The sequence below is a fragment of the Barbus barbus genome, assembly GCF_936440315.1.
Source record: "Barbus barbus genome assembly, chromosome: 39".
NCBI classification, from domain to species: Eukaryota; Metazoa; Chordata; class Actinopteri; order Cypriniformes; family Cyprinidae; genus Barbus; species Barbus barbus.
The window spans coordinates 13808057-13833126 of record NC_136717.1 but is presented as its reverse complement, the minus strand read 5'-3'; the positions used below and the strand labels follow the sequence as shown (position 1 = coordinate 13833126).

At 37.6% G+C, this 25070-nt stretch overlaps 1 protein-coding gene across 1 annotated transcript in view; it reads right to left on the bottom strand.

Moving 5' to 3' along the window:
- Nucleotides 1–25070, bottom strand: part of LOC306858201 (staphylococcal nuclease domain-containing protein 1) — a 189156-nt gene that overhangs the window by 87724 nt on the left and 76362 nt on the right. Inside the window, exon 16 of the mRNA XM_079398624.1 lies at nt 23101–23210. Coding sequence (XP_079254750.1) covers nt 23101–23210 — 110 coding nt within the window. The remainder of the gene's footprint in view (nt 1–23100; nt 23211–25070) is intronic.

Below are 25070 nucleotides of genomic sequence, written 5' to 3'. Positions count from 1 at the left end.
TCGCACAGGCTCATAAGCTTTGACTGCGACGCGTACATTATTGTGCTCCTCTCACTCATTCAGCAAGGCTTGTTTAAGTGTCAGCAAGTGCTTTTTACCTTGGCTAATTGAAATGCAAGAATAAGAAATAATGAACGATAGAAAAAAATTTGGTCATAAATTGATGGCATATTAGAGGGTAATAAAATATAATACATGTTTGCATTGCAGGGCATATTGGCTGAGTGCATACAGGCTGTCTAGGAGATTAAAGCTGATTACATGATAATTGATCCATCTCACACAGACACACACCCTTCACAAAGTTGGAACATCTGGCCACAGTGAGACCCAGTACCCATTGTACGCCTAGACAAACATGCAATCACGCACACACACACAAAACAAAAATGAATCTGGCTTTAGGCAGGGCAGCGCCCCAGTTAAGACCAGTCTCACACGGTTTGTATCTGCGCTTTAAAAAAAGAAAGCCAATGGGAGCAGTATTTCTGTATACAGTGTCTTTATCAGTAATTTTGGCTGTCTGTCAAAGTAGTGTAGGGTACGTTTGCACCACAGACCTCGATTCAATGGTAGTTTGGGGAATTGTGGTTAACTACAGATCTGTAAGATATAACTATACAGACATTTTAATTCAAACAACAACTGATGCCAAATTTTAAAAGAAAAAACAAGAGCTACAGATGGTCACAAACAGATCTTAACGGTGAAGTATGTCATTTCAGCGCCACTAGGGGCACCAAATGAAATCAATGATTTATGATTTTTTTCCCCCTCCTGCTTTCCATCTCTCACTGTTTGACCAAGCACTGTTGGTCGAGGAGTAAACTTGAATTGTTTCTGCACATTTATAATGGGTATGAAAAGTATTAAAACATAACACATTAGTAGCTGCTTGCCTTAAAGTGTTCTCGTGTCTTCACAAACAAAGCCTTTGTTGCCGCAATAACTTTAAAAACTGCAATTACAGCCAGCGAGCATCGTTTATGCAGCTGAACGTCAGAGCTATAATTTCCAGTCTGGTTTTAATGGAGCATTGTATAGGACTGAAGTGGATCCTTGAGCAAGCAGCATATAAGAGCAGAGAAAGAATAAATGAAGAGGCCACATTCTGCCAAAGGGTTTGAGGACCCTTCATGCTCTTCAGCCCACTGATAAGAAAAAGCAACCCTAATTCACCAAACCAGGCTGCAGTGTGGCTCATGAGGTGAACATTTACAATAACATATCTGCTCAAACACAAATGGGAATAATAGAGAGGATACTGTTAAGAAATGACATGGAAGAGAAGTGGAGGGTTAGGTCGGTGAAAACGTTTTAAACATCAAATCACGAGCCAAAAAAAATACAAATATTTTGTTGGTGAAATATTGCATATAAGCAAACAAGCAAACGTGTGAATCAAATAAGAATGAGATTTAGACACCAAAGGACTAGAAAGATCTTAGAGTGAAAGCATGTGGCAAGAGTGCCAACGAGAGCTGAAGAGAGGAAGGTTACGGCTATGACGACTGGGCTGTACCAGTGTAGGTGTAAAAACTGAGAAGGGGCATTAATAAAGTAGAGATGGAATGTAGGTAATCAGACCAGTGATGGACCACCCTGAAATGAGGGATCAGAAGAGGTCAGAAACCTGACTTATACCTTGCAGTGAGGGTATGACTCCATTATAGTGCTGTTAATGGTGACTGTTTGGGTTCATTTCTGGTGCTTAAAAGGGTCATTAACAGTTTATTTCTGTCCCCCATACATAAAAAATGTGTTTTATTTATTAGGGTAATTAAAAGTGATAGACCACTATATCGCCAAGGCCGATCAAATGGCTAATATCAGGCCATTTTCCATTTATAACTAAGCTCTACTTGGCTAAAGACAGGAACTGTAAATAATTCATTTTTAGTGGTTTTAAAAAAAGTCACATTGACAAAAAATAAATTATATTGCATCATCAAAAGATGATACATTTTTGATGCAAAAAGACTTTTTACAGTTTAAGAGACTGCAATTTGATCCAGTAACTACCATGTAATCCAATAACTACATATATTTTGAATACTAAAACAAACAAAATGTGGCACCATTTTTTTATTCATTAATTTGTGTAAATGTTGCAAGCCTTAAGCACAACGTAACAGCAAATTGTGTGCTTTAAACTATAAGAGCCAACTCATAAGAGCCATTAGGTTTGTCGAGACTACTCTGATCATGCTAAATTGCTTTGATTCACTAAATTGTTTCAAAAGAATCATTCATTTGAAAATCATAAGCTGGTCATAGATTTGGTTAAAATGTTGTTTACAAAAGTTCTTAAATCTGGTGTCAAAAGTTTTGAAAGTGAACCATAGTGATAGTATCAGCTCCAAAATCTATAAACATCATCATCAAATAATTATGTATATTATATAATCATTTCTTTTTTATTTTGATTAAGGAAAAAAAAAAACATTAGTTCTACTTTAAGATACAGATTATCAGCCCATGCATTTCTTAAACTCGTCTCCTTGCCATTGCTAACGTCATCCTAGTTGAGCTACAGGAACACAACTGGTCACTTCTGACAATCCATGTATATTTATAATCTGCCTCGTACATGCTTACTGCTTGGTTTGCTTTGGTTTATATGGAAATATTTGTACATTCTTACATTATTTGTCAAAACAGCCCTTTTACAAAAGCTAACAGAGCGTTTGTCATTGTCTGACCTTCTCGTTGGCGGTCCCAAAAGAGCTCCTGAGCAGATGTTAACTGGCTGCACTTCTGTCTGGGCCTCAGTTCTGGCCGAAAATAAAAGTGGCTTTATGAAGGCCACCGAAGGCCCCTAAATGAAAGACAGCACAGTTAATCACCGTTTTGTTAGGTTTTGTTCTGTTCATACCCTTGCCCATAAAGGGGGAGAAGAGGGTCCAATTAACCATGAAGTAAACACAGGAAAAGCAGTGCTGGGGTACCAAGTCACCCGTCATTAATTCAGATGGCACTGTCTACAGTTAATGGCCGGTGCACAGATTCTGTCTCACCATTTGTTAACCTCTGAGCTGGCATACTACAGCACACTAGCACTTAAAAGAAGAAAACAAAGGCGTAGACACTCTATATCTTCACACAGTCGCAAATCAAGTAACTCTTCGGACAAATAATACTCGCTTCACATAAAGGTCGCCATAAAATCATTATGTGTGCCTGAAGACCAAAAACACAGAACAAGGGTTCTCAGTGGACAATGCAGGTAGTAAAACTCTCATCAAGAACACACCAGCACAGCCCTTGGTGAGTGTTTAAAGTAGAAATCTATCTGAGGTTCATAGGCTTCTCTCCATGGCACATTTACATATCTCTTCGGTGCCGTTTCACATGCCTCTGGTGTCATGGGTTTTGGGAGGGAGCTGGTGAAGTGACATCACCAGCTGAAGTGCCAGCCTGTTCCATTTCAACTTCATGCAAATGGATGTAGCTTGAGGAAGAATTGTGCCCCTCCGTCCTCAACATGTTTAAAACGTGACCCAGAGGGCATGTGCTTCAGATGCAGGATGCTGGGTCGAGCGCAAGCACTGCAGCAAAACGACTCCTTTTGGAGCACGTTGCATATTTTTGCCTGATGCCTGACAAACAGCTCCCGCGACTTCAAAAAAGGAGAAATTAAACAATGTGGCTGCCCAAGACAGTAGTTATCAAACCCCTTTTGATTCACTACGTCAATGTGGCATAAGCACATGGCTTCCAGCAAAACAAAAACAGGAGGATAAGAGAAGGAAGGGGTAGAAAGTGAGAAAAGGCGTGTGTAAATATGTGGGCCGTTTGGAATACTGTCTTACATATTACGTTAATTTGTTGCTGTGAATGATTTGTCTGTCTGTAAAAACCAAACTACCATTCCTCTGAATATTTTTACCAACAGGCTCTGCATGCCAAATGCATTTCACCTACATTTTTTAAAGATCAGTGATTGAGAATGCAATGGATGAAGGAATATTAACCAGGTTGGTGCATCCTGGGATTTTTAGTGCTTTAAAAGCTATAAATGTTATTTTTCTCAGATTTATTGTTACCATTTAGGACAATGTGCATAATTGTTTAAGTGTAAACTTGGTATTCAAGGTGATGGATTCAAATCCAATAAATTAGGATACAGTGAGAGCATTTATACAATTCTCAGACATTTTTATGAGCACACTGGCAGTCTCTAGTTTTTAATGGACCCACATAAATGCTTTTGAAAAATAGAGAGGACAAAAATGAAAATCGACTCTCTAAATGAGATGTGTTTGAGAAACACAAATGAGTATTCAAATCCTTTATAAAGTCTTAACAGCAAGGCTCTGTAAAAATGCAGTTTCTGATGGACAGGACCGTAAAAACACACAGAACAATGCAAAATGGTGAATGTAACCAACAGAGAAAGTGTTTATCAGGCCAACAAGCTGAGAGCAGCAAAACTCATTTTATGCGGCTGTCATTGAAAAATTAAATGTTTTGTAACATCAATGTTAACATCAAATGTTAACAGTACATCAATGATGTACTGTTAAGTCTGTATGAATTCAATATGGATGTATTATATTTGCCATACTGGCAACATCACGTTACCTACAACCAATGTTGAAGAAATGTTATAAAAAAAACAAAAAAAAACAAAACAGTATCTATCTACTCCCCAAAAGATGCATATAAGTACCTTAGAGTAGTAATATCGCCCTTAATGTACTACTATTAACCTTTTAGAGGTAATTAAGTTACAAAGATGCCCCAGTGACTAGCTGTTGTACCTTCTAAAAGTACAATTTCTGCTAAAAATGCAGCGGTAAAAACAAATTAGCAATAGGACAAAATATATTAGCTGTAGAATAAGACACCCTGCCTTTCGTTTAAAAAAAAATCCATTTTCTTTTTGGCAGAACACATTTAGCTTAGCTGCGTTCTGCAGGGTTTTTTTGAGATATGAGAGAAATTCGTATAATGTTGATTTGATGTTATTCAAACAGTCTTAACCATTTGAGATTTTGGTCTTTCCTCTTAAGTGGATAGCAGCTGTGCTTTATACCCATTAGCTAGAGAGAAAAAAGCTCCCTGGGGTGTTGCCAAGATGGCCGTCAAGTGATCTAACTTTGCTTCTGGTGATCGACAGACACTATAACGTCTGCTCAAGACGTTTATGTTCTTCTCTTTGCCCACAGCTCTCAGGGCTTCCTCTGGCAATCCTGCAGGGAAAATAGAAGACATATCTGGTGCATCCTTGCATCATCATTACCAGACTCTAAAAGTTCAGAGCGAAATCTCATAGCACCTGTCAATAAAAGCGAGTGAAAAAATCCACTGTCTTTCGGGAAATGTTACCAACAGGGGGAGCCGCTTAGGATGAACATCAGTACTAGCTTGTTTACATTCACCTGTGACATGCTAATTAAAGGAAAGTGGCGCAAACTAGTAGATGCGCTGACACGAACCACATCTCCGAAGCGGGTCATATTTCTGAAAGGCACATGCTCTAATCAGCAGGCACTGCCCTGAAGGAAGCGGCGGACAAATGCAGCCCAGGGCAGCCAGACATTTCCTGGCTGATGGAGGTTAGCACCTGCTAAATCAGCTCAGGTGACAGCACTGCGAGCATCGGCGGCTTCATTTCTAGATGCGAGCGTTGATGCCAAGAGTGCCGGATACAGAGTAGATTAATACAGCCGTAAATCTAAGCCAGAATCCTAGAGGCTTCTGGGAAATGGAAAAGATGCACTTGATGCATTGACTACGCCAGAAAGGGGTCATGCTTACACTATTTTCCATTTGAAAATGGCTAGCAAAACTCTGTAAGAACATTGACTTGGCTTGCCGTACACCTGCGCTAGCTCAAATCCCACGCTTCTCCTGCCGAACATAAACATTAAGAGCTTAGCCCCCAAGCCCGTGGCGCAAGACGTGTCCAGTGCCAGGTTTCGCGTACTGCGCTGGCCGACGGCACAAGTCTTGTGCGCAAGACGCTCGGATAACGCTCGGGCATCTCGCTGGCATGCGGCAGGGGTGAATCGAGCAGCCCTGGCACATGGCTCACCTCCCAACTCTGCTGGCACGAGGCACACAAACGCATCTAGATCATGACAAACACAGCCATTAGCAGCCTGTTAGAAGTGCAGAAAAAACAAAGCCACAGAGGCAAATGTACCTGTGGGGATGAACACAAAGGACTGGAAGCTAACTAAATCACTTTAAAGAGGTGGAAAAGAACAGGACGGCCAAATTCCAGCCGCTACCTGGCACAGGAATGTGTTTGAGAAAAGCAATAAAGAGAAAAAAAAAAAAAAAAAAGAAAAAAAAAAGCAATTGCATTCTTCTGGCCATACCTAGTGAGCATCTTGCTGTCAGTGTGCACTCTGCAGTTAAGACGGCTTTCTCTGAACCTCCCTGCTCAGGCGTGAAAAAGCTCCATTTCAGAGTTCTGGCTGGCGGAGCCACAAATGCACACGCTCCTAATGCTCTCATTAGTGTAATTGAGCAAAAATGTCAGCATAGCTGCAGCTATTTCCATTTTCCTTTTTAAGTTGTGCAGAACTCATTTATAGGCGCAGACTGGAACACAAATGATGAGAAGACTTTCAGAAGCGTGAGCATGTTTTTTTTGCGAACGCATTTGTGTGAAACCTGTGTTCTTTGTTGAGCACTTTAAGAGGCTGATGCTTCTGCCATTAATACTTGTATTATTACCGTGCACGCTACAGCACTAACAGACTCATCCGAATGCACGCGCAAGCAGAACAGAACTATTTGGATTGGATTAACAACCGTTATGATCTAGACCATATGGTAACTCTTTTTTGCCAATTACCCTTGATAGCTTTGCCTTTTGCACCATCAGTCAATAGTGCTGCTGGAAGTTTATAGCTGCAAGTATCAGAAAGTAATGTGTAATGTTGGGTCAGCCTTCTTGTTAATGTGACTGCGCACAGCTCTTGTTCTGCCTAAAGGGAGAGCTATGAGACCATTATAGGCTTAGATATACACTTATATAGGACAACAGTAATTGAACAATCGTCTGTGACAAACTTACTGGCTGCATTACATTAACAAAGCCACATTGACCCAGACACTTCACTACAAACACACTCCAGTGAACTCTATTCTCTATTATATCGCTAACTACCTTAAGATGTGTGCCACAATTCAGTATATGCTACATTACTATAATATTTGTATTATAAACGTTTCAGCTCAATTCAAAACTATTATTGATTATATTCTACAATAATGAAAAATTCTAAAGTAAACTAATATAATAATCAGCATCAGTTCATTTTATGCTGCATGTGCATACCTAGAACAGAAATACCAGATGCTGTAATGTAATATAATGTAATAAAAATTAAACATCAACAAGCTCAATATCAAACAAATAACTTTGTTTGAACTGCATTCAAAAATATTTGATTACTCTGCAATCTATTATATATAACAATATCATACTGGATTATCATTATCAATTCATTTGATAACATATAGACTTAGAACTATAAAAGAAATATCAATATCCATTTATCTATATATGAATATTATAACAATATATATATTTCAACATCAACAACTTCAATATTAAACAAACAACTTTTGAACCGATTCAGTTTGAACTGAATTCAAAATAATGTTCCTATAGTGTAATCTATTATATCTAACAATATTATACTGGATTATCATTATCAATTCACTTTTATAACACACCTCTAACAGAAACATCAATACCTATAATATTAACATCAACAGAAATATATCCATCTATCCATGTCAATACAATTAAATACAACTATATTGTGTAATATAGTAGAATAGAATAAAATAGAGAATCAATATCTATAATATTAATATCAACAGAAATATCAATATCCATCTATCTATATATGTAAAAAAAAGAAAACATACATACATACATATACATACATATATACATACATATATATATATATATATATATACATATACATATACATATACATATACATATATACATATACATATATATATATATACATATACATATACATATACATATACATATACATATACATATACACACATATACATATATATATATATATATATATGTAAAAATAAATAAAAATAACAGGTTAACTGAAAAAGAAAAGTGCCTCTACAAACTGCTGAATTCCTAGGGAATTAACAATTTGAATAGTATTCTTGCCACGAGGCTCAACAATGAATTTCTGACCCTGAATAAAGTGATGAATCTTTTCTTTCTGCACTATTAGAAGAAAAATCAAGCCGATTTGAAGCTCTATAGAAGGATTCTGTCCTGCTTGCCCTTCTTCTCAAGCCGCATGGGGTGGGGGAACGCTGACATTGCGAGGAAGATTAGGCCCTCTCCTCTGGGCTGTCGGGGTGTCCTGTCTGCCAGAAGAGGTCAGGCATTGTGCTGGAGTAAGCTACTGCAGGATTACACTCCCAGAGCTGATTCCTGAGGATAGAATGGCCCCGGGGCCCCACAGCAGGGACTAGAACTTCACACACACACACCTGAAACGTGACACACACTTGCTTCATTCTGTACACACACTCAAAAAGTTGGAATACCCATGAGCGAGCACACATGGGGAGTTAAGAGACTGCCGGAATGAAGGAGAGGAAAAGGGATGGGAGATTGCATCAAAGGAGAGGATGAGGAGGAGATGCATAGTGAAACGAAGAGAGAATGCAATGGTGTTGATCAAGCCCTGGAGGGGAAGAGGAAGGTTGGCTTGAGGAAATCTGTGCGTGTGTGTGTGTGTATGTGTGTGTGAGAGAGATGACAGCTGTCGAGTGTGAATGGGCCAAAGGAGAGACCAGTATGAGGCTCCCATGGCAACCAACAACCTGATTGTCATGGGAGCCATTCGGCTCTAGAAGCTCCTATAAAACTTCCACCTTTGGCTGTTTGTCACAAACACATATACACACATATAAACAAGCATTAGCCCAACAGCTCTTTAGTGGATAATGGCCCCCTTCACACACCACGGCACCTTTCAGAAAGGCATAATATCTCAATTCTCCTCATAATGAGAAGGAATCACCACAGGTTTTCACACTCAACCACTGAAGGTGGTGAATAAAACTCCTAACCACAATAACACTGCTCGATATCATTGATTAAAAGATTACGCTTGCGCCGCATGAGCGCGAGCCACTGGAAAAGAGAAAGACAGTGAGATGAGAAGACGGAAATGGTGAGGGGCGTTACATCAATGTGGCTGTGCTGTTTGATTCCCTCAGCAATTATGACAATTATCACTCTGTTCTGTCACTCCATCTGAGGCTCGAGCTAAAGACCTTCTTGAAAAAGCTGGAGAGGAGTGAGGGACAGAGGACAATAAAGCTACTATGAGTGTGTGTGTGTGTGTGTGTGTGTCCCGACATAGTAAAGTCATGTCATAAAGCAGCTGAGAATGGTGGGCAAACAACATGGCCGTCTGGATTACAGCACTGAATCAGTTTAGCAGCCTTATAAAGCACAAGCGCACAAACACGTATGACCAGCTACAGGGCCACGGGTCGAGGGCAGGAGTGTGAATGAAGACTAACTAAATCTCCTTCTATCTCAAGGCCACTTCACTTCACCTCACCTCAGGAAGTTGCTCAAAGCTGGAGCTCTGAAAGGGGTCACGGCGGAAATGGCTCTCTTACAAAACCTACTGAGATGCCCACCTAGACAGCATTTGAGATTCTTGGGCATATTTTAATGTTTTTAAAGCATGTTTTGAAATGCAAATCAAAGTATGAAATTATATAAACTATGTAGAATATCAGAGACTGAATCAGACAAATTTAAGATGCGATCAGAACATTGAAACATGAGAAACTGGAATTCCACCGAGAGGCCCAAGGAAACAGGACGCCGTAAATCAGATTCCTAGCTCCAACTAGTCTGAAGCAAGCAAACTAACCAGCAAGCCTCTTTCACAAAACAGCTTACAACCTTGAGACAAAAGAACACTTATTAATAATTCCAATTCAGGAAGGAGACCGTCAAATTTGGGGCAAGTAATCAGGACTGATGGTCAAAGAGATGGCTATCACATGGGTTCCACGCTGGAAAACCACAAGCTACAGACTTACTTGAATTCACGAGCTTCCTTAGACTGACTACCCCCACACATAGAAGACAGGCAAAACCAAAATTCCTTTGTCTAAAGAACATGCCTTCGTTCTCCATAGAACTATCATGTTTTAATCAAATATTATGTCTATTTTTAATCATTATTGAATAGCTGAAAGATTCAGATGCGTGTTTGGTATGTATGAGTGTGAAAAATCATGCTTTAAATGTTTCTTCCAATCAATTATTTGCCAAATGCATCATAGTCTTGTTATAGAAATCATGTTCAAAAGTATACTTTGCAAGAGCCTGTAAAGTTCGGACCTCTGACTGAACAGATAAGTTGATTTATTAGTGGGGTGGAGAAACAAAGCAATACACCGAGCAAGGACAGTATCTAATTGGTCAAGATGTCCAGATGGGACGGTCTGAAAGCAGAGTTTAAAAACTCAGGACACCATCAAACTTTCTCTTAGTCACTATCTCTCCTCTTCTCTTTTGCCACCGCGTTTTGACGCTGTTCTTTGAGCGTGCTCTGGCCCACGTGCCAGCTGCTACCATAATGAGAAGAAAACCACCTAGTCTCATTACCTCCTTTTATTTTTATTCTTTTACTTTAGTTTCTTTTCTTTCCGTGGAGTTTGGTGTTCTAATGTAAGTTTACTGCAAAGTTCAGCTCCGACTGCACTCGCTTCAAACTTCAACCAGACCAATTCCGCATTTTCAGCCAACGCCCAAGACCTCACTTCAAAGACTATTGAACTTCCAGCCAACCAGCAACTTCGGGGAACCCCGTCAGACAACACAAAGGAAACCCCTTAACACAGGCAATGCAAGCAAGCAACACCTCCAGGTTCTAACTGAATTGGTGTATTTAATATCAATTTTAGCCTCATTGAGAAACTCAAAGCGAGGGTTAAATAAGTGATTGATGGTTGTTCAGGTCTATGCAATTGAACATATTGCTGTAAACTTGGGATTTCACATTTTCATTCTCTTAAACTCATCCTTTCCTTACTTTCTCTTTCTGCAACGTGTGAATGTGTGTGTTCATTTGTTAGATTAGTTTATGTCTTAGGTTTACATAAATAAAATCTTATTTATATTGAAAAGAGAAGTATCTTGTGTTTTGTGCTCACAAGTTAATGTCTTAATCTGCCGATCTTGTTACTGTGCTATTTAATAGTGTTTTCACTATATTTTGGATTTTAATATCCAGTGCAGAGTTTGTTATACGGCTCGTTCAGTGAATTGAACAGTGAGTCTGTTCAAAATTCCCTATAAAATCATAAATGATTCCCTTTGAGCTAAATTAAACTATTTCTTTAAATTACATATTAATATTATGTTTTTATTACGTTACAACTATTAACATATTGGCTGTTTATTAGTAATTATATGGCACATATTCTGCATGACCATATTCTACATCCCTAATCCTACCCAATACCTAAACTTAACAACTACCTTACTATTAATAAACAGCAAATTAGGAGTTTACCGAGGCAAAAGTCGTAGTTAATGGTTTGTTAATAGCAAAAACTGGACCATAAAATAAAGTGAGACCAAAAATTGTTTTAAAACTGTATTTCCATGTTTTCCAAGAGTGTGGGAACCTTGTATGAAATGAATGAATTGCCATATAAACAAAACAGAAAGCCCATATTGGGTGAAATGAGCCCTGAGACAGGAAGTTTAAGGGGAAATGGTATTTAGGTCACGGTGACATTACTGGGGTAAAGAAAGACAAGCTATGAAAAACGGATCACAATGAACGGTGTACCCATGGCCTCTTTAATAAAAAAAGACAAAGGGTGTGTGTGTGTGTGTGTGTATGCGAGTATGCGGAGTGGGGTTCTCTTGGAAGGGCATTTCCTGAGTTTGGAAGGACACAGAGGGATTTGACTGCTGGCACCTGGAAACGCTAAAGGAGAAAAGAGGACAGCTCTACACAGTCACTGGAGTTTTACTGAAAGCTGATTGATGAAATATACTAATAGTAATCTTTAGAGTCAACATGAAATCAGAATGAACCCTATTTACATAGCATTTATGGATGCTGGTTAATGAGCAATGCTAAACAAATAACCAAACAGCTTTTTAGCCAATGATTTGGGTAATATTTTTGGTTATGTGCTAATGTGGCAATTTAATGCCAGGTGAAGGGATAATTCATCCAAAAATGAAAAAAAAAGTATTTTTCCCACCCTGGTGTTCTAATCCAAAAAAAAAAAAAGAAAATCACGTGCTGGTTTTAATAATGACAGTGAACAGCAACTAGCTAGAATGGACATTTTATAAAATCTCGAATTTTTTTCTACAATTTACATAAAAATAAAAATAAAAATTCTACAATGGGAAAAATGGCGTAGAAACAATTTTCACTCAGAAATTGCTAGTAAATTTCACAACAGCTTACAAAGAAATAGCAAGTAATTGGATGTTCATTTTTAAAGTATAAAGACTGTTTCACAAATCTGTATAACAGCTCAAATTCAAAATAATTTAAAATTGTTCAGCAAATATACACTGAGAAGGAACAACCACTTCCATCCAAAGGCAGGAAAACTTATTGTTAGAGATCTCATGATGGAGGAAGATGCTACATGGAGCTCTATGCCATTGTGCATCTTCATCCAGCACACACATAAGGTAAGTGTTTCTTTTGCAACAGGGGCCTCTGAGAAAGCCACCAGTGTCTCATTTGCACGGCCAGCAGCCTTAGGACACTGCTCCCTCCATGGAAGGGGTAATGACAGCATTTTAATTTGCTTCTATTTTAGCAGAGAAAAAAATAGCTGGGAGGCTAATTGTGTGCCCACTGCGTTGAGTTTAGGCTCAGAGGAGGTCTGTGTGCCCTCTGCAGGAAACATTCACCTCATCTCACACTCACATGAGCACTGCCATGAAACTACATTTCCAGATCATGGCGCTCAGAAATGCAGGTACATGGGAGGAGATGTTATTCAACAAAGCAAGTATCCTTGAATCTGCATTTTGTCACACAGATTCAGCAGAAAGCTGTGTATATCCATAGAGATTAACATTTTAGAATTTTGGTAAATTTGTGGTCCTCTGTTTCACATTACTGAAATATCATAAATAAACGCATATACGAGTATACACAAAATCTCAATCTGATTCTGATCACTGCAAAACAGTGTTATTGTTAAGCAAAACAAACTATTTTTATTATTAACTAAGAGAGCAACAATTATATGAATATTTTCTTTTTCAGTGAATTTTTTTTTTTTAAATCTTACACACAGGTTAAAAGAGAAAATATAAACTAATGCTAAATAGAAATGTATAAATAATAATAATGACCAAAGTACATAAATTACTAAACGTTAACCAAAACAGAAAATAAGCTAATTCAATATTAGTTCAATGACGTATAAAAACACTAAAACGACACTGCCACAAATACCATGCTATTTAGAGAACAACAGATTAGAAAAATAAAAGCAAAAGACAAAAAATTATTTGCTAAGCACAAAGAAAAAGTGAGAACTGGTAAGCAAGACTGGTAAGCTTTATTATTACAGTCCTCAATTCGAAAGACGACAAAATGTCACCCTCACAAGGGGGTCAGAGAGAGAGAGAGGGAGAGAGAGAGAGAGAGAGAGAGAGGGAGAGAGAGAGGGAGAGAGAGAGAGAAAGGGGGGGGGGGGGCTTTCACACAGCAGAGAGCCAAGAGTGAACACATCTTTTCCTTTCAGTCTCTCTCTCGCTCTCTCTCCATCCAGTCACTTAGCAACAACTTGAAAACCCTGCAAGCTCCTTGTACAGTGAACACTGAGCCAGTGGCATGAACAGAAAAACAAAAGCAAGAAAATAAATAAGTGAGAGAGGGAAGGGAAAAGGGGGCAAAGGACAAAGGAACAAAATGGGTACTTAATGGCGAGTTCATTCCCAGGGAAGAGATCTGCCTAAAACTCTCAGACTGACTGTGCTACAGAGACAGAGATGTGAAGGAGGGAAACAAAAAGATTCACAGAATAAAAGCTCATAGAAGCTTTCTCTCAAAGAAAATAAGAAAAATAAGAGAAGACGGAAGGAGTTTAACGGAAAGATTGGCAAAGAGCAGAAGAAACAACTACAGATTGAAGCAGATATCAGCTTGAACTGCAGAGAGCACCCTGGGATCCACATATTCACTCTTACAAACATAAGATAACACGATCAATAAACTCCACTCTGTTCTGCTACCATCCCTTGATTCAGCTTCAAATAGCCTTGATATGAGTTTCAAAGAAATGAAATATTCAGGTGCACTATAGAACATTTTTTGTCTTAAAAGGATGCAAGTCATATGAAATACATTTATGGTATTTTCATGGTGATTTGTGTCCAATTGGAGCTTGACAGCAGAAATCTATTTTTAGGGTATGGAAAAGAACAATAATTTTGTGTTCCATTAATAAGTCATACACGAGCCCTCCTTTTGTTCAAAACATAAAAGTAAAATATTCTGAAACCATTCCATCAAATAATCAATAATTATACAGAAAATACAGAAAAAGGTATAAAAACCTGCTAATAAGTTACCTTCACATTTGCAGTGAAAATTATACATTTAATTTTTCTGTAAAATATGGTCAAATGTGTTTCTGGAAATTAAAATTAGAAAATAAAAACTATGTATTACCATCATATAATGAAACCACATATAATTATCTTATCATTATGTTTTAGTATGTTTATAATTATCTTATCAATAATTGTACATTAGAGTGTTCTGTGCTATTTGTGTCATTTCAGTGAACCGCATGCATTATTATTTTCATGTGTTAAGGTTATTTCTAGCTTATATTTTATATACCCATAACCTTTTTTTAGGGTATACACAAACTTTTTATACTTTAAAAGTAAACAGCAGAGATTGGTAGTTCAGGTAGATTAAAATTATACAGTGAAGTCATAAAATATACAGGCAACAAAATGCAATTTCATAATTCCATTGGGGGGGGGGGGGGGGGGGGGGGGGGTTTAGTTTTCACCCAAAAAACTAAATCATTGGCTCAACCTAATGTCTTTCATCAGTCACACTTTAAATATGAACTAGCATATTCATTTAGTATTGAGAAAGTAAGCCAAATGGGTATTGAACAACACAAGGGTCAGTAAATGACAAAAGTTTCACTTTTTGCTTAATACTTTAAACATAGCAACAGAAGATTTAATATGCAGAAAGACCTAAGATGGAAATGACTGTGGTCAAACTGACCATGTTTGTGGTCAAACTGGTTTCTCATATAGCCAGGCTGCAAGGAAACTGGATCAATGATATTGATCCATAAAATAAGATACAGATAGAGAGAAATATTCAGGAGGACTGGATCATTACTCAGATCTTGTGATCGCTGAAGAACAGAAACAACTGCAGCTCTTCACCATCACTAATACACATGATACTGTGATATCAGATCAGTGAGTTCAGAGACCTTTTAATATATGCTTTCAGATTCAATTTTAACCTCATTTAAAATTCGCCTCAACACTAAAATCTTGCACAGGGCAGAAATCACTTTCAAAAGCTGCATTTATTAATCTAAAAATAATGTGCTTTTGCAGAAGACTTTGTCAGACCTTGGCTGGAAAAGCAGCTGGAGAAAAGATGAGAATCGTACAGTGGAACCAAACTGATAAGTACAGAGGCAAATCTCATTCTTATGAACTCCATTCCAGCACATTAATACTTCAAAAAACACGACAGCAGGACAAACAGAGCAAAAATCTGAAAATCCCATGACTGCCGTACTTCAAATATGTATGAACGGCCACATTCGGTTGAAACAAGAGGCCACTGGCAGAGTTTAGGACATGCGCTACAGTTTGAGCATGTGTGTGGTGAGGAGAAATCTCTAAATGTGACTCTACCACAGCAGCTCTCCCAGAGGAGCTCAGCCGCCCAGAGTGTGTCCTGCCTGTCAAACACACCATTAATTATTCAGCGAGAGAGAGGGAGAGATTGTGGGCTACACTGATCAGCAACACAGAACAAATTAGAGAGAGCGAGAGCGATGTAGAGATGGAAATAGAGATAATCTTAAGTAATGATGTTGGGATGTGCGGCTTATGTAATGGCAGAACTCCATGGTGCTGCTCACCCGTGCAAAACTCGCCAACACCATGTGGGTTGCATGGGTGGTTGCCAGAGTGTTGCTATGCAGTTGCTTACAGGCATAAGTCAAAAGGGTCCACATCAAAGCCTCTAAAGAGTTGCACCAGTCGTTTGCTAACCTTAATTCAATTAGAATGTAAAGTTTACACTAAGGGCCAAGTTTTATTTCCCACGTTCTGAACAAATCGTGCAAAGCAAGACTTGTCTAGAAGGTTGTAAGCGCTCTGTAATGTGTAGTTATTAGGGGTGTAACGGTACACGTATTCATACCAAATATTTTTGCATGTGTACCGAACAATCATTCAATTTTCAGACAATAATGCCGTTTTGGCACTCTTTGATGTGGCATGACAGCTCTCTTTGTAAACACATGATCATCCCTTCATCATTATTACTAGTTTTAACGTGAAATAAACCCGACTAAACATCTCATGTAATCGCTCAATCAGTGTTTCAATCTCGGAAAAACGTGATTACATTTACATTTAGTCATTTGGCAGACGCTTTTATCCAAAGCGACTTACAATTGGGGAATACAAGAAGCGATTCATCTTGAAGAGGCAATCAGACAGAGGAAGTGCTCGTAACACCAAGTCTCAGTCATTGTTCAAATAAGTACAAGCTAGCAAGGGAAGGAGAGAAAGATAGAGGGAAAGATTAAGTTTTTTTTTTTTTAATGAAATGCTACGTGACCGTTTGTTCTGTTTTAATCAGAACAAACGGTCACGTAGCATTTCATTTACCTCAGGCAAGTCATCAGTGTCACAGCTCGTTACTTTTTGAGGGAAATTAAGTCTAGAGAAGAGCATTTCTCGAAATATCAGACTATACTCATTACTACCTGTTAGTAATGTCTTAATTATTTAATGTATGTTTAAATAAATCTTTTATGTGACAAGTTATGAAAGCCACTGTTTAAAATGATTATATTTTAACACCACATAGAAACTGCATAATTTATATGTAAATTTAAAAACTGCATTGCAGGCAATTTACATGCTTGCATACACTTTTATTTGAGTGTTGATTATAGTTGAAAATAAATAGTAACTGAATTAAGTTTGGGCTCTGTTGTTAATTGTAACCTTATAGTAATGTAAAAGTGCTCCCTATAGTTTAGAGCAGAAGCTGAGGTAGATTTTTATCCCAAAGAAAATAATTATAACAATGTATTTAAAGAAAGAGGCATTTAATCACTAAGCCACTGCTTCATTTAAAAATAAAAAAAACGAATCGTTTGTGTACCGTTAAACCCCTAATACATGTGTGTGTCAACTGGTCAACGGTCATTGAACAGAGTATAATATAACATAACTATAACAACAAACAAACAAGAATATTGACTTAGTCTTCATTTACTCCACAACTATGTCAAAGTTTTAACTAATGCACAGCTGGTGCAATCAGGTAATAGGACTTGGGGTCTTATGAGCATGGGAAAACTAAGTTTGAACAGAAAGTGAATCACACAGATGCATATAACAACACAACCAGACATAAATCACTCAAGTGGTAAAGATAGTAAACCAACTCACAGACCATGTGTATGAGCGAGACTAAATACACTGAGACACACTCAGACTGAGACACTACGGGGGTGTATGCGTGTAAGACGTAGCGGTTTTGAACAAAAAGGTCATTTGTTGAGTTTGGACGATCTGTGAGAGGCAGCTGGGGTGGCACGCATGAGGATGAGTCATGACTGTGTCCGAGCAGCTCTCTCTCTCCAAGCTGCCACGCTTGAGTTTCTGCATGTGCTGCCATCAACAGTCCTCTTTCCCATCACTTTACTGCATGAATGCACACACACACACACACACACACACACACACACTCACACACACAAAACCGCCTCTGCCCTACTCCACTAAAGCAAGAGATGGACAGGAAGAGAAAAATAAAATCTATTATCTTTCATCAATTTCAACAAAACAGAAAGTGTATCTATACACATATACAGTATATGAGTGTGTGAACTTCTGCAGTACACACACTCTGCATATGCAGCACTGTCCAAAGCCTCTGATTGGCCAAGAGGTTTTCACATCACCAATCAACCCATTTGTGGTAAAAAGTTACTATTACAATAAAATGCATTCAATTCTGTAGGGCACTTAGACCAGGACACATAGACCAACAGACTACACGTCTGGAGGGCATAAAATTGTCTGAACCTGGCATCCAAATGTGACTGTGTGACCCAACCTGACCAGCACTGTAAGCATTTAAGACCTAAACCTACAATAGTCTTCACAAATCACATGGGCCATTCTTATGCCACGGTATGAATAGTTTTATATTACGGTAAGAGTATAAATCCAAGTACAGTGTGTTTTGCTGGAAATTATACTTGTATAACTATGTGGTAGTGATCGACCGATATTGATTTTTTTATAACCGATACCAATTATTTGCATGTCTAATGTGCCCGATAACCGATATGCAGAACCGATATTTATTTACTGTTATAAAGTAAATAAATGACTGCGTGAAGTAAGTCCATACTTCACTTTGGTTTTTCCTCCTTTCAGTCATCTTAAAAAATGTTTTGAGAATTAGCAGTCTTTTATGCAGGGCTCTAGACTCATTCTTCCCACTGATCTCACTTTTGCGCACGAGCACATAATTTGGTTGCAATTTGTTTTTTGTTTTTGCTACAACATTTGATTAATGAATGCATGCTGATGAACTTTTATCATAGTTTATAGTTATATGGTAACGAAAGTTTTCAACATTCAACTCGTTCTTTTTCATCTGTATTATTTGTGATTTAAATTTTGTGAACAGGAATTCCTTTTTTCGTGCGCTTTTTACTTTCAAATTTGCGATCTTGGTGTCACATTTTACAAGAAAAGATCATTGCCTGTTTTGCTTATATCTATACACCTTTAACTTTTTAAGACTAAAACAAAAGATGGATTCATTGTTATTCTTAATTAAAAAGTGCAACAACAATAAAACAGTACGTTGACAATGACAAACTCTTACATAACATTTATCAACAAAAACGAATAAGAGGAGGCATGGCATAGGACACACCACATGCTGTACTATATACCTAGTATATTACAGAATGTTTAGCAAACTCTGAGGAAGCAAATAAATAATATATATTTTTTTTTAATTAAGGAAAGCCTCCATAGCATAACCTGAGGTAAACAGCAAAGATAACAAGCTTCTCAAAACGAAAACAAAAAGAAAAGTAAAACTAAACTGGCTGTAGCTGACAGGACTTGCATGTTTTTTCTACAAGAATACCACCACATTCACCTTCTCTGGTTTAAGAAGCGGTCTTTTACTTTAGTTTGAAAACAAATCCATCCGTTGCGCTCCATCCGCGACGCGCACCTTCACGCTCGTGCTGACGCGGCAAGTATAAACCAGGCTCTACCCACTAAGCGCTCGTGCTGAAAGCACCTCTCTTCACGTGATCAGTGAAATCTGACTCCTGCTATAATGTGCTGCGGCTGGCAGCGCACGCTGTATGAAGCAGACGCTTTGGAGTAGCGCAGACCTGGCACTCCTGCAAATGCGACCACGTCAAATTTTAACTCGCAAACAATTACCATTTTGGTCGCAGTCTAGAGCCCTGTCATGTTAAATTTAATCTTCGTATTACAACAATAAAAAACATTTTATTTATAAAAAGCTTTAGCAGCAACACTAATATTAGCAGTAAGCAAAATGAACATAGAAAGTCTAATGTTTTCAAATGGAGAAAATAAAGGAAAGGAGTCATATCAACTTCATTTTTAACTACAGTTTTAGTAGGTTTATAAGCTGTTTAATAGGATAAAGAGTGAAGAATAATTCACTGGATAATGTTATTTCACGGAATAATATTCTCTGGAATATTGGAATTTAACAAGCATTGTATTTTATTGCATTTCTCAACTGGCATGCTCTAAATTATGCTGCTGACAGCGCGGTTTATCTATGCCTTTACACAGAACTATAGGCTACTCAAACTGCGATCGATCGCGGAGATAATAAATAATTAATTTCCATAGAGTTGTATTAATTTAGATGTTTATAAATGAAATAATGGTTATATAGTAAGTGTTAATACAATTTAGGGTGCTTCAAAAAAGTGAATCTTGTTAAAAGTTACATGCAGTGGCCGTGCTGAGCATTTCTTGAGCATCAACCCGCTGAGTGAACTGCAATATGAAAGAGGCTTCACGAGACTAATGATGAGCATATAGACAACAGAGAGAGAATTACATTCAATGCTTTTCTTTCCAACATGCAATCATTCATGGCTGTATTATTTAATTCATGCAAAGTTACGTCTTTATTGGGAGAGGACTTGACGGATTATCTATGTGACTCCGACTTCACGAGACTAATAGACCACAGAGAGAATTAAATTCAGCGCTTTTATTTCCACCATGTGCTAATTCATGGCTGTGTTATTTCAGGCAAAGTTATAGCCTATCTTTATAGGGACAGGGCTTGACAGAGTATCTTATTGATCATATTTCTTAGAGCCAAGTTGCATTTAAACTATATATCAGGCATTTATGTAATGCATCTAATTTGTGCATGAATACCTGTAATATTAAATAGTTTACTAACTACAGCAAATCAAGTACCTGCACGCCGTTGTTGTCTCGTCTCCCCTCAGATGCGCTGCAATTGCTATCCTGCGCGCAATTCTGAAAACGTGTTTATCGGGAAATCCGATATTACAAAACCGATATTCAGTTATGGAAAAATGCTTAAATATCGGGAAAAATATCGGTAAATCAATATATCGGTCGATCTCTACTATGTGGTAATGCTAATGCCTATTACTAGGTAATTCAATTAATTAAATATAATTTCATTCCTCTTTTTTTATAGAGGAACTGGATGGATGCAAACCAAAGGTTTTTCATCATAATTCAAAAAGTCTGCCATTTGTTTTATAACAGCTTCACATTACATACCAAACAAAATAATTAAAACACTACAATTAATATGATATAATATCTGAATATACATTCTGGGGCATGAACAGTACAGCAAAGCTAAAACTTTGTCATGTTGGGATCTTAGGTCAGGTAGCAGGATCCTCCTCTTGTCTTCATTTTCTATTTTTAAGAGATTGAAACTGACAAATTTGATTCATTTCTATATTAATTCAACTATATCAAAGCACAAACACTTGCAGATGCTTTCACTCTTTCTGTAGCAGCTTGCTATGTGTGCTTTAGGAATTAAGCCTACAGTCTTAATTCCACTTGGTGGAAACCTCAAAAGCAGGAGGTGTGTGTGGAAGAAACATGCAGCCTCATGCCAGTTTAATTATGCGCTTCAGATCATGAGAGATTAGAGCCAGACTGAGAGAGGAACAACTTTTAGGATGCAGCTTAAAATGGGCAATACAAACAACAGCCTTCCACTGCACACACAAATGCATGTATGGAGAGTGGGACAAAATACGAGAAAAAAAAAGGACAAACAAAAGCGCTGATGTTTAACACACTCCTTCACACAAAGCCTGAAATATTGCACAGACTAATCTGTTTTGTTATTTGGATAGAAAGTTGATTTTAAATCACTTGGTATCCAAATATTTCATTGCAGTATCCAATTATTTATTTATTTTTTAAAGAATGATGAAATTTGGCACTCACATTTGGCACTCAACAGGAGAACACCTGCTTTATCATGTATTTGAATGCATTGCACTTGATGTTTCCTGCACCATCCTGCAAGATTTTACTTTAGCAGATAATACTTCATATTTTTGAACATCTTTCTCTTTTTTAATATTATATATTTTTAATCAATATGACATTTAAAACTTAAAATATTTTTTGAAAAAAAAAAACATTCATCACATAAATTAGAATTGACAAACATTTATATTCACTGTAGAAAATGTTTATGAAATTTAAAAACCTATAATCAAAAAATGGAAAGCACATTTTTCTATACATATTATATTTTAAATATATTATCATATATTAGGATTCACTCTAGAATGTTCTTTGTGATGATGAAAAAAATACTTTAATATAACTTTGAATATAAATGTTTGTCTTACGAAAGGTAGCCATATAACCTAGGAACTACTAGAAATACTAATATTTATTACATTTTTAATTAGCCTACCACAAAAAATTCACGTTTCTAGCTTATAAAATGTTTATGAGCCGAGCATTAAATTAAATTCACTGTAGAAAATAAAGCTTACATTTCTTTTTTCATCATCTTAAAAAGCACACAAATGTTCGCAGGTCCAACATCTACTGTCCATGAAGATGGACTGGCACATCACATCCTACTCTTTTGCTCAAGAATATCCGCTTCCCATAACAGGCAAGACTTTGTTTCACTGTGGGCGATGGAGGTCATTAGGACTCCATCTTTTTTATTTTCCCTGCTTCATGTCGCTTTTGTAATTCTCAGCAGAAGGTTCCTGTGTCCAGTCTTTCTGTAAAGTGCAGGTTAAAGTTAGGCTCTTAAAAAAGCTCCTCTCATTAAGCCGACCGCACCGCCAACCTCTTTCACACAGCATTAATGGAAACGGCACCCGTAGAGCATCAAGCGCCCTGAGGAAAAGGTAAGAATAGTGTGCAATCGTGTGATTTCCTCATAAAATGTCTGATCCATCACATCTGTGGTTCCTCAATTTGGACATGTAATTTCTGTAACCATTATTCATCGAGTATCTGAAACATCCAGCCATTCTCTGAATATAAGACAGAAAAAGGCAAGTGTGCTTGAGTATCTCAAGTGAAGTAAGACAAACCAAAAAGAAAACGGGCAGATAGTTGTCACAAAATGACCGGCGAGACCAAACATCACAGGCACTGTCATGTCAACTACAAAAATGGAAAGTCTAGAAACAGCTTGTGAAGACTAAAGCGACAGAAAGAGGCTCTAAATGACAGGAGCAGATATGAAGGGGCCTTACCTCTCTCTGAAGAACCAGCTCTTTAGTGAAGATTGTGGCTTCCTCACTGTACGGCTCTGCCACCTGCATCCCACCTGGCATGTTTCGAGACCCTCTGGGACACTCGATACCTGCACACACAAACAGTGCACGTCTGTCACATCTATTTTGGTGAGCTCTTTAAATCCTCACGTTTAGTTTGCACAAATACAACATACAAACGCTTACATAATGCATTACATTATTCCAATCATACAATATAATATGTACCGATAGTAGATGTAAAAAATTTACATGTTTCTGTTTATGATCAACTATTGTTATTTGACATTTTTCATCTAATAGAAAAGCTTGTGAAAACATGAGTTTCCTATCATTTAATTAACTTTCAGTAAATTCAATTTATTGCTCCATTGATTGGAGAGGCAATATAAAAATGTTGTTAAACACGCTGTGACGCAAAATCTGTAAAATGGCTTCTGCAGACCTTTGTCTCACAACGCTCTTTACAAAATGATTGACACGATGTTCTATTATTACCACACAAACAAAACTGAACCCCAAGCACGGAAGAACAGACCTTTGCTTTGCTTATTAGCCTTACGCATCAATATAATTGATAATGTAATTCTACACTGAATGAACTTTAGCAAAATATGCACTCACAAATGTGCATATTAAGATTTAGTACAAAAGGTCATCGCTCTTGTTATCATAATAGAATTTCCCCTTCATACCCCCCCCCTCCCCACACACAAATAAAAAATAAACAATTAGTAGCCAACCGGCATTATCCAGCTCTGAGAAAGGAAAGAAAAAAAAAGACTGAAACAACTCAATTATCTGGTAATTGTCAGTAAATAGTCCCAAAATTAGCATTTATATTGCTCCGAGCATGCGATCTGCTCAAAGGCAGAACACGATTTCTGACAATAACAGGAGTGTTTTCGGGAGACGGACGTTTGTAAACTGGTTGAAGAGCACATAAGAGTGACACTGCATGAGAAACAAGACTGAAAAACTATTAGGAACGAATCTGTCTCTCGGTCTCAAGTGAGCAGATCAGAATGCTGATCTTAAAAGCATAGACCGGTCTTAAAAATAGCACCTTAGTCAAATAACATCTTTATCTGCTTTCAATAATAGCGGCCTATCAAGCCTTGATCTCTTCAGTTTATACAGAGATCTGTGCAAAAACATTATCTACAGAGCGGCTGCTACAGCCACTCTTCAAAATCGCATTCAGAAATTGAGAGCAGCCGATGAAATTGCAGCCTTAGCAGGAGAAATATTTGAAAACCTATGTGTAAAAAGATCCAAGGTTATGGTAGAAATGTCTCAAACTGTTTTTTCTTCTGTTTCCACAAAGCTTTCAATGAAAGCAACTGCGTGTGTAACTGATTTTCTCTTGAACAGACGTAATGACTTCTAACAATCAGCGCCTCCTTACGTGCCCCTGAAAAATGACGTTTCAACGCAGGCCACTGGGCTTCAATACGCATACTGAACAAAACACAGCAGTTCAACCCTGACTTCCTCAATTATAACGGAACCATCAAACAATTGTTAGCCTTGGTGATTCAGAGATGTCACAGGGCGAGCACAGACGTCCATTTCAAGAAAATGTTTGGAAGGATTTTTGTTTGGCATGTGTTACGCGACGAAAATATTTACTCAGACCAAAGAACTACATTGACAAGATGGGGGGAAAAAAGCATGTAATTAATGTGGCTGTGTGTGAACCTGTTTCAGGATCAGTCTGTGCCAATTAGACTGACTGTGATCATTTGCGACAGTGGGAAATCTGATTCTAGACTAGTTATGTCAAAGCAAACACATTTTTAACAAAACACAAAAGTAAATAAAGAACATGCTCACCAGACTTCCCTTGTATCTAATACAATACAGTCATATATAGGAAAAAAAAAAAAAAAAAAAAAATGTAATTATAGTAAAAAGAAATGACAAATGAAAGAAAAATGTATAAAAGA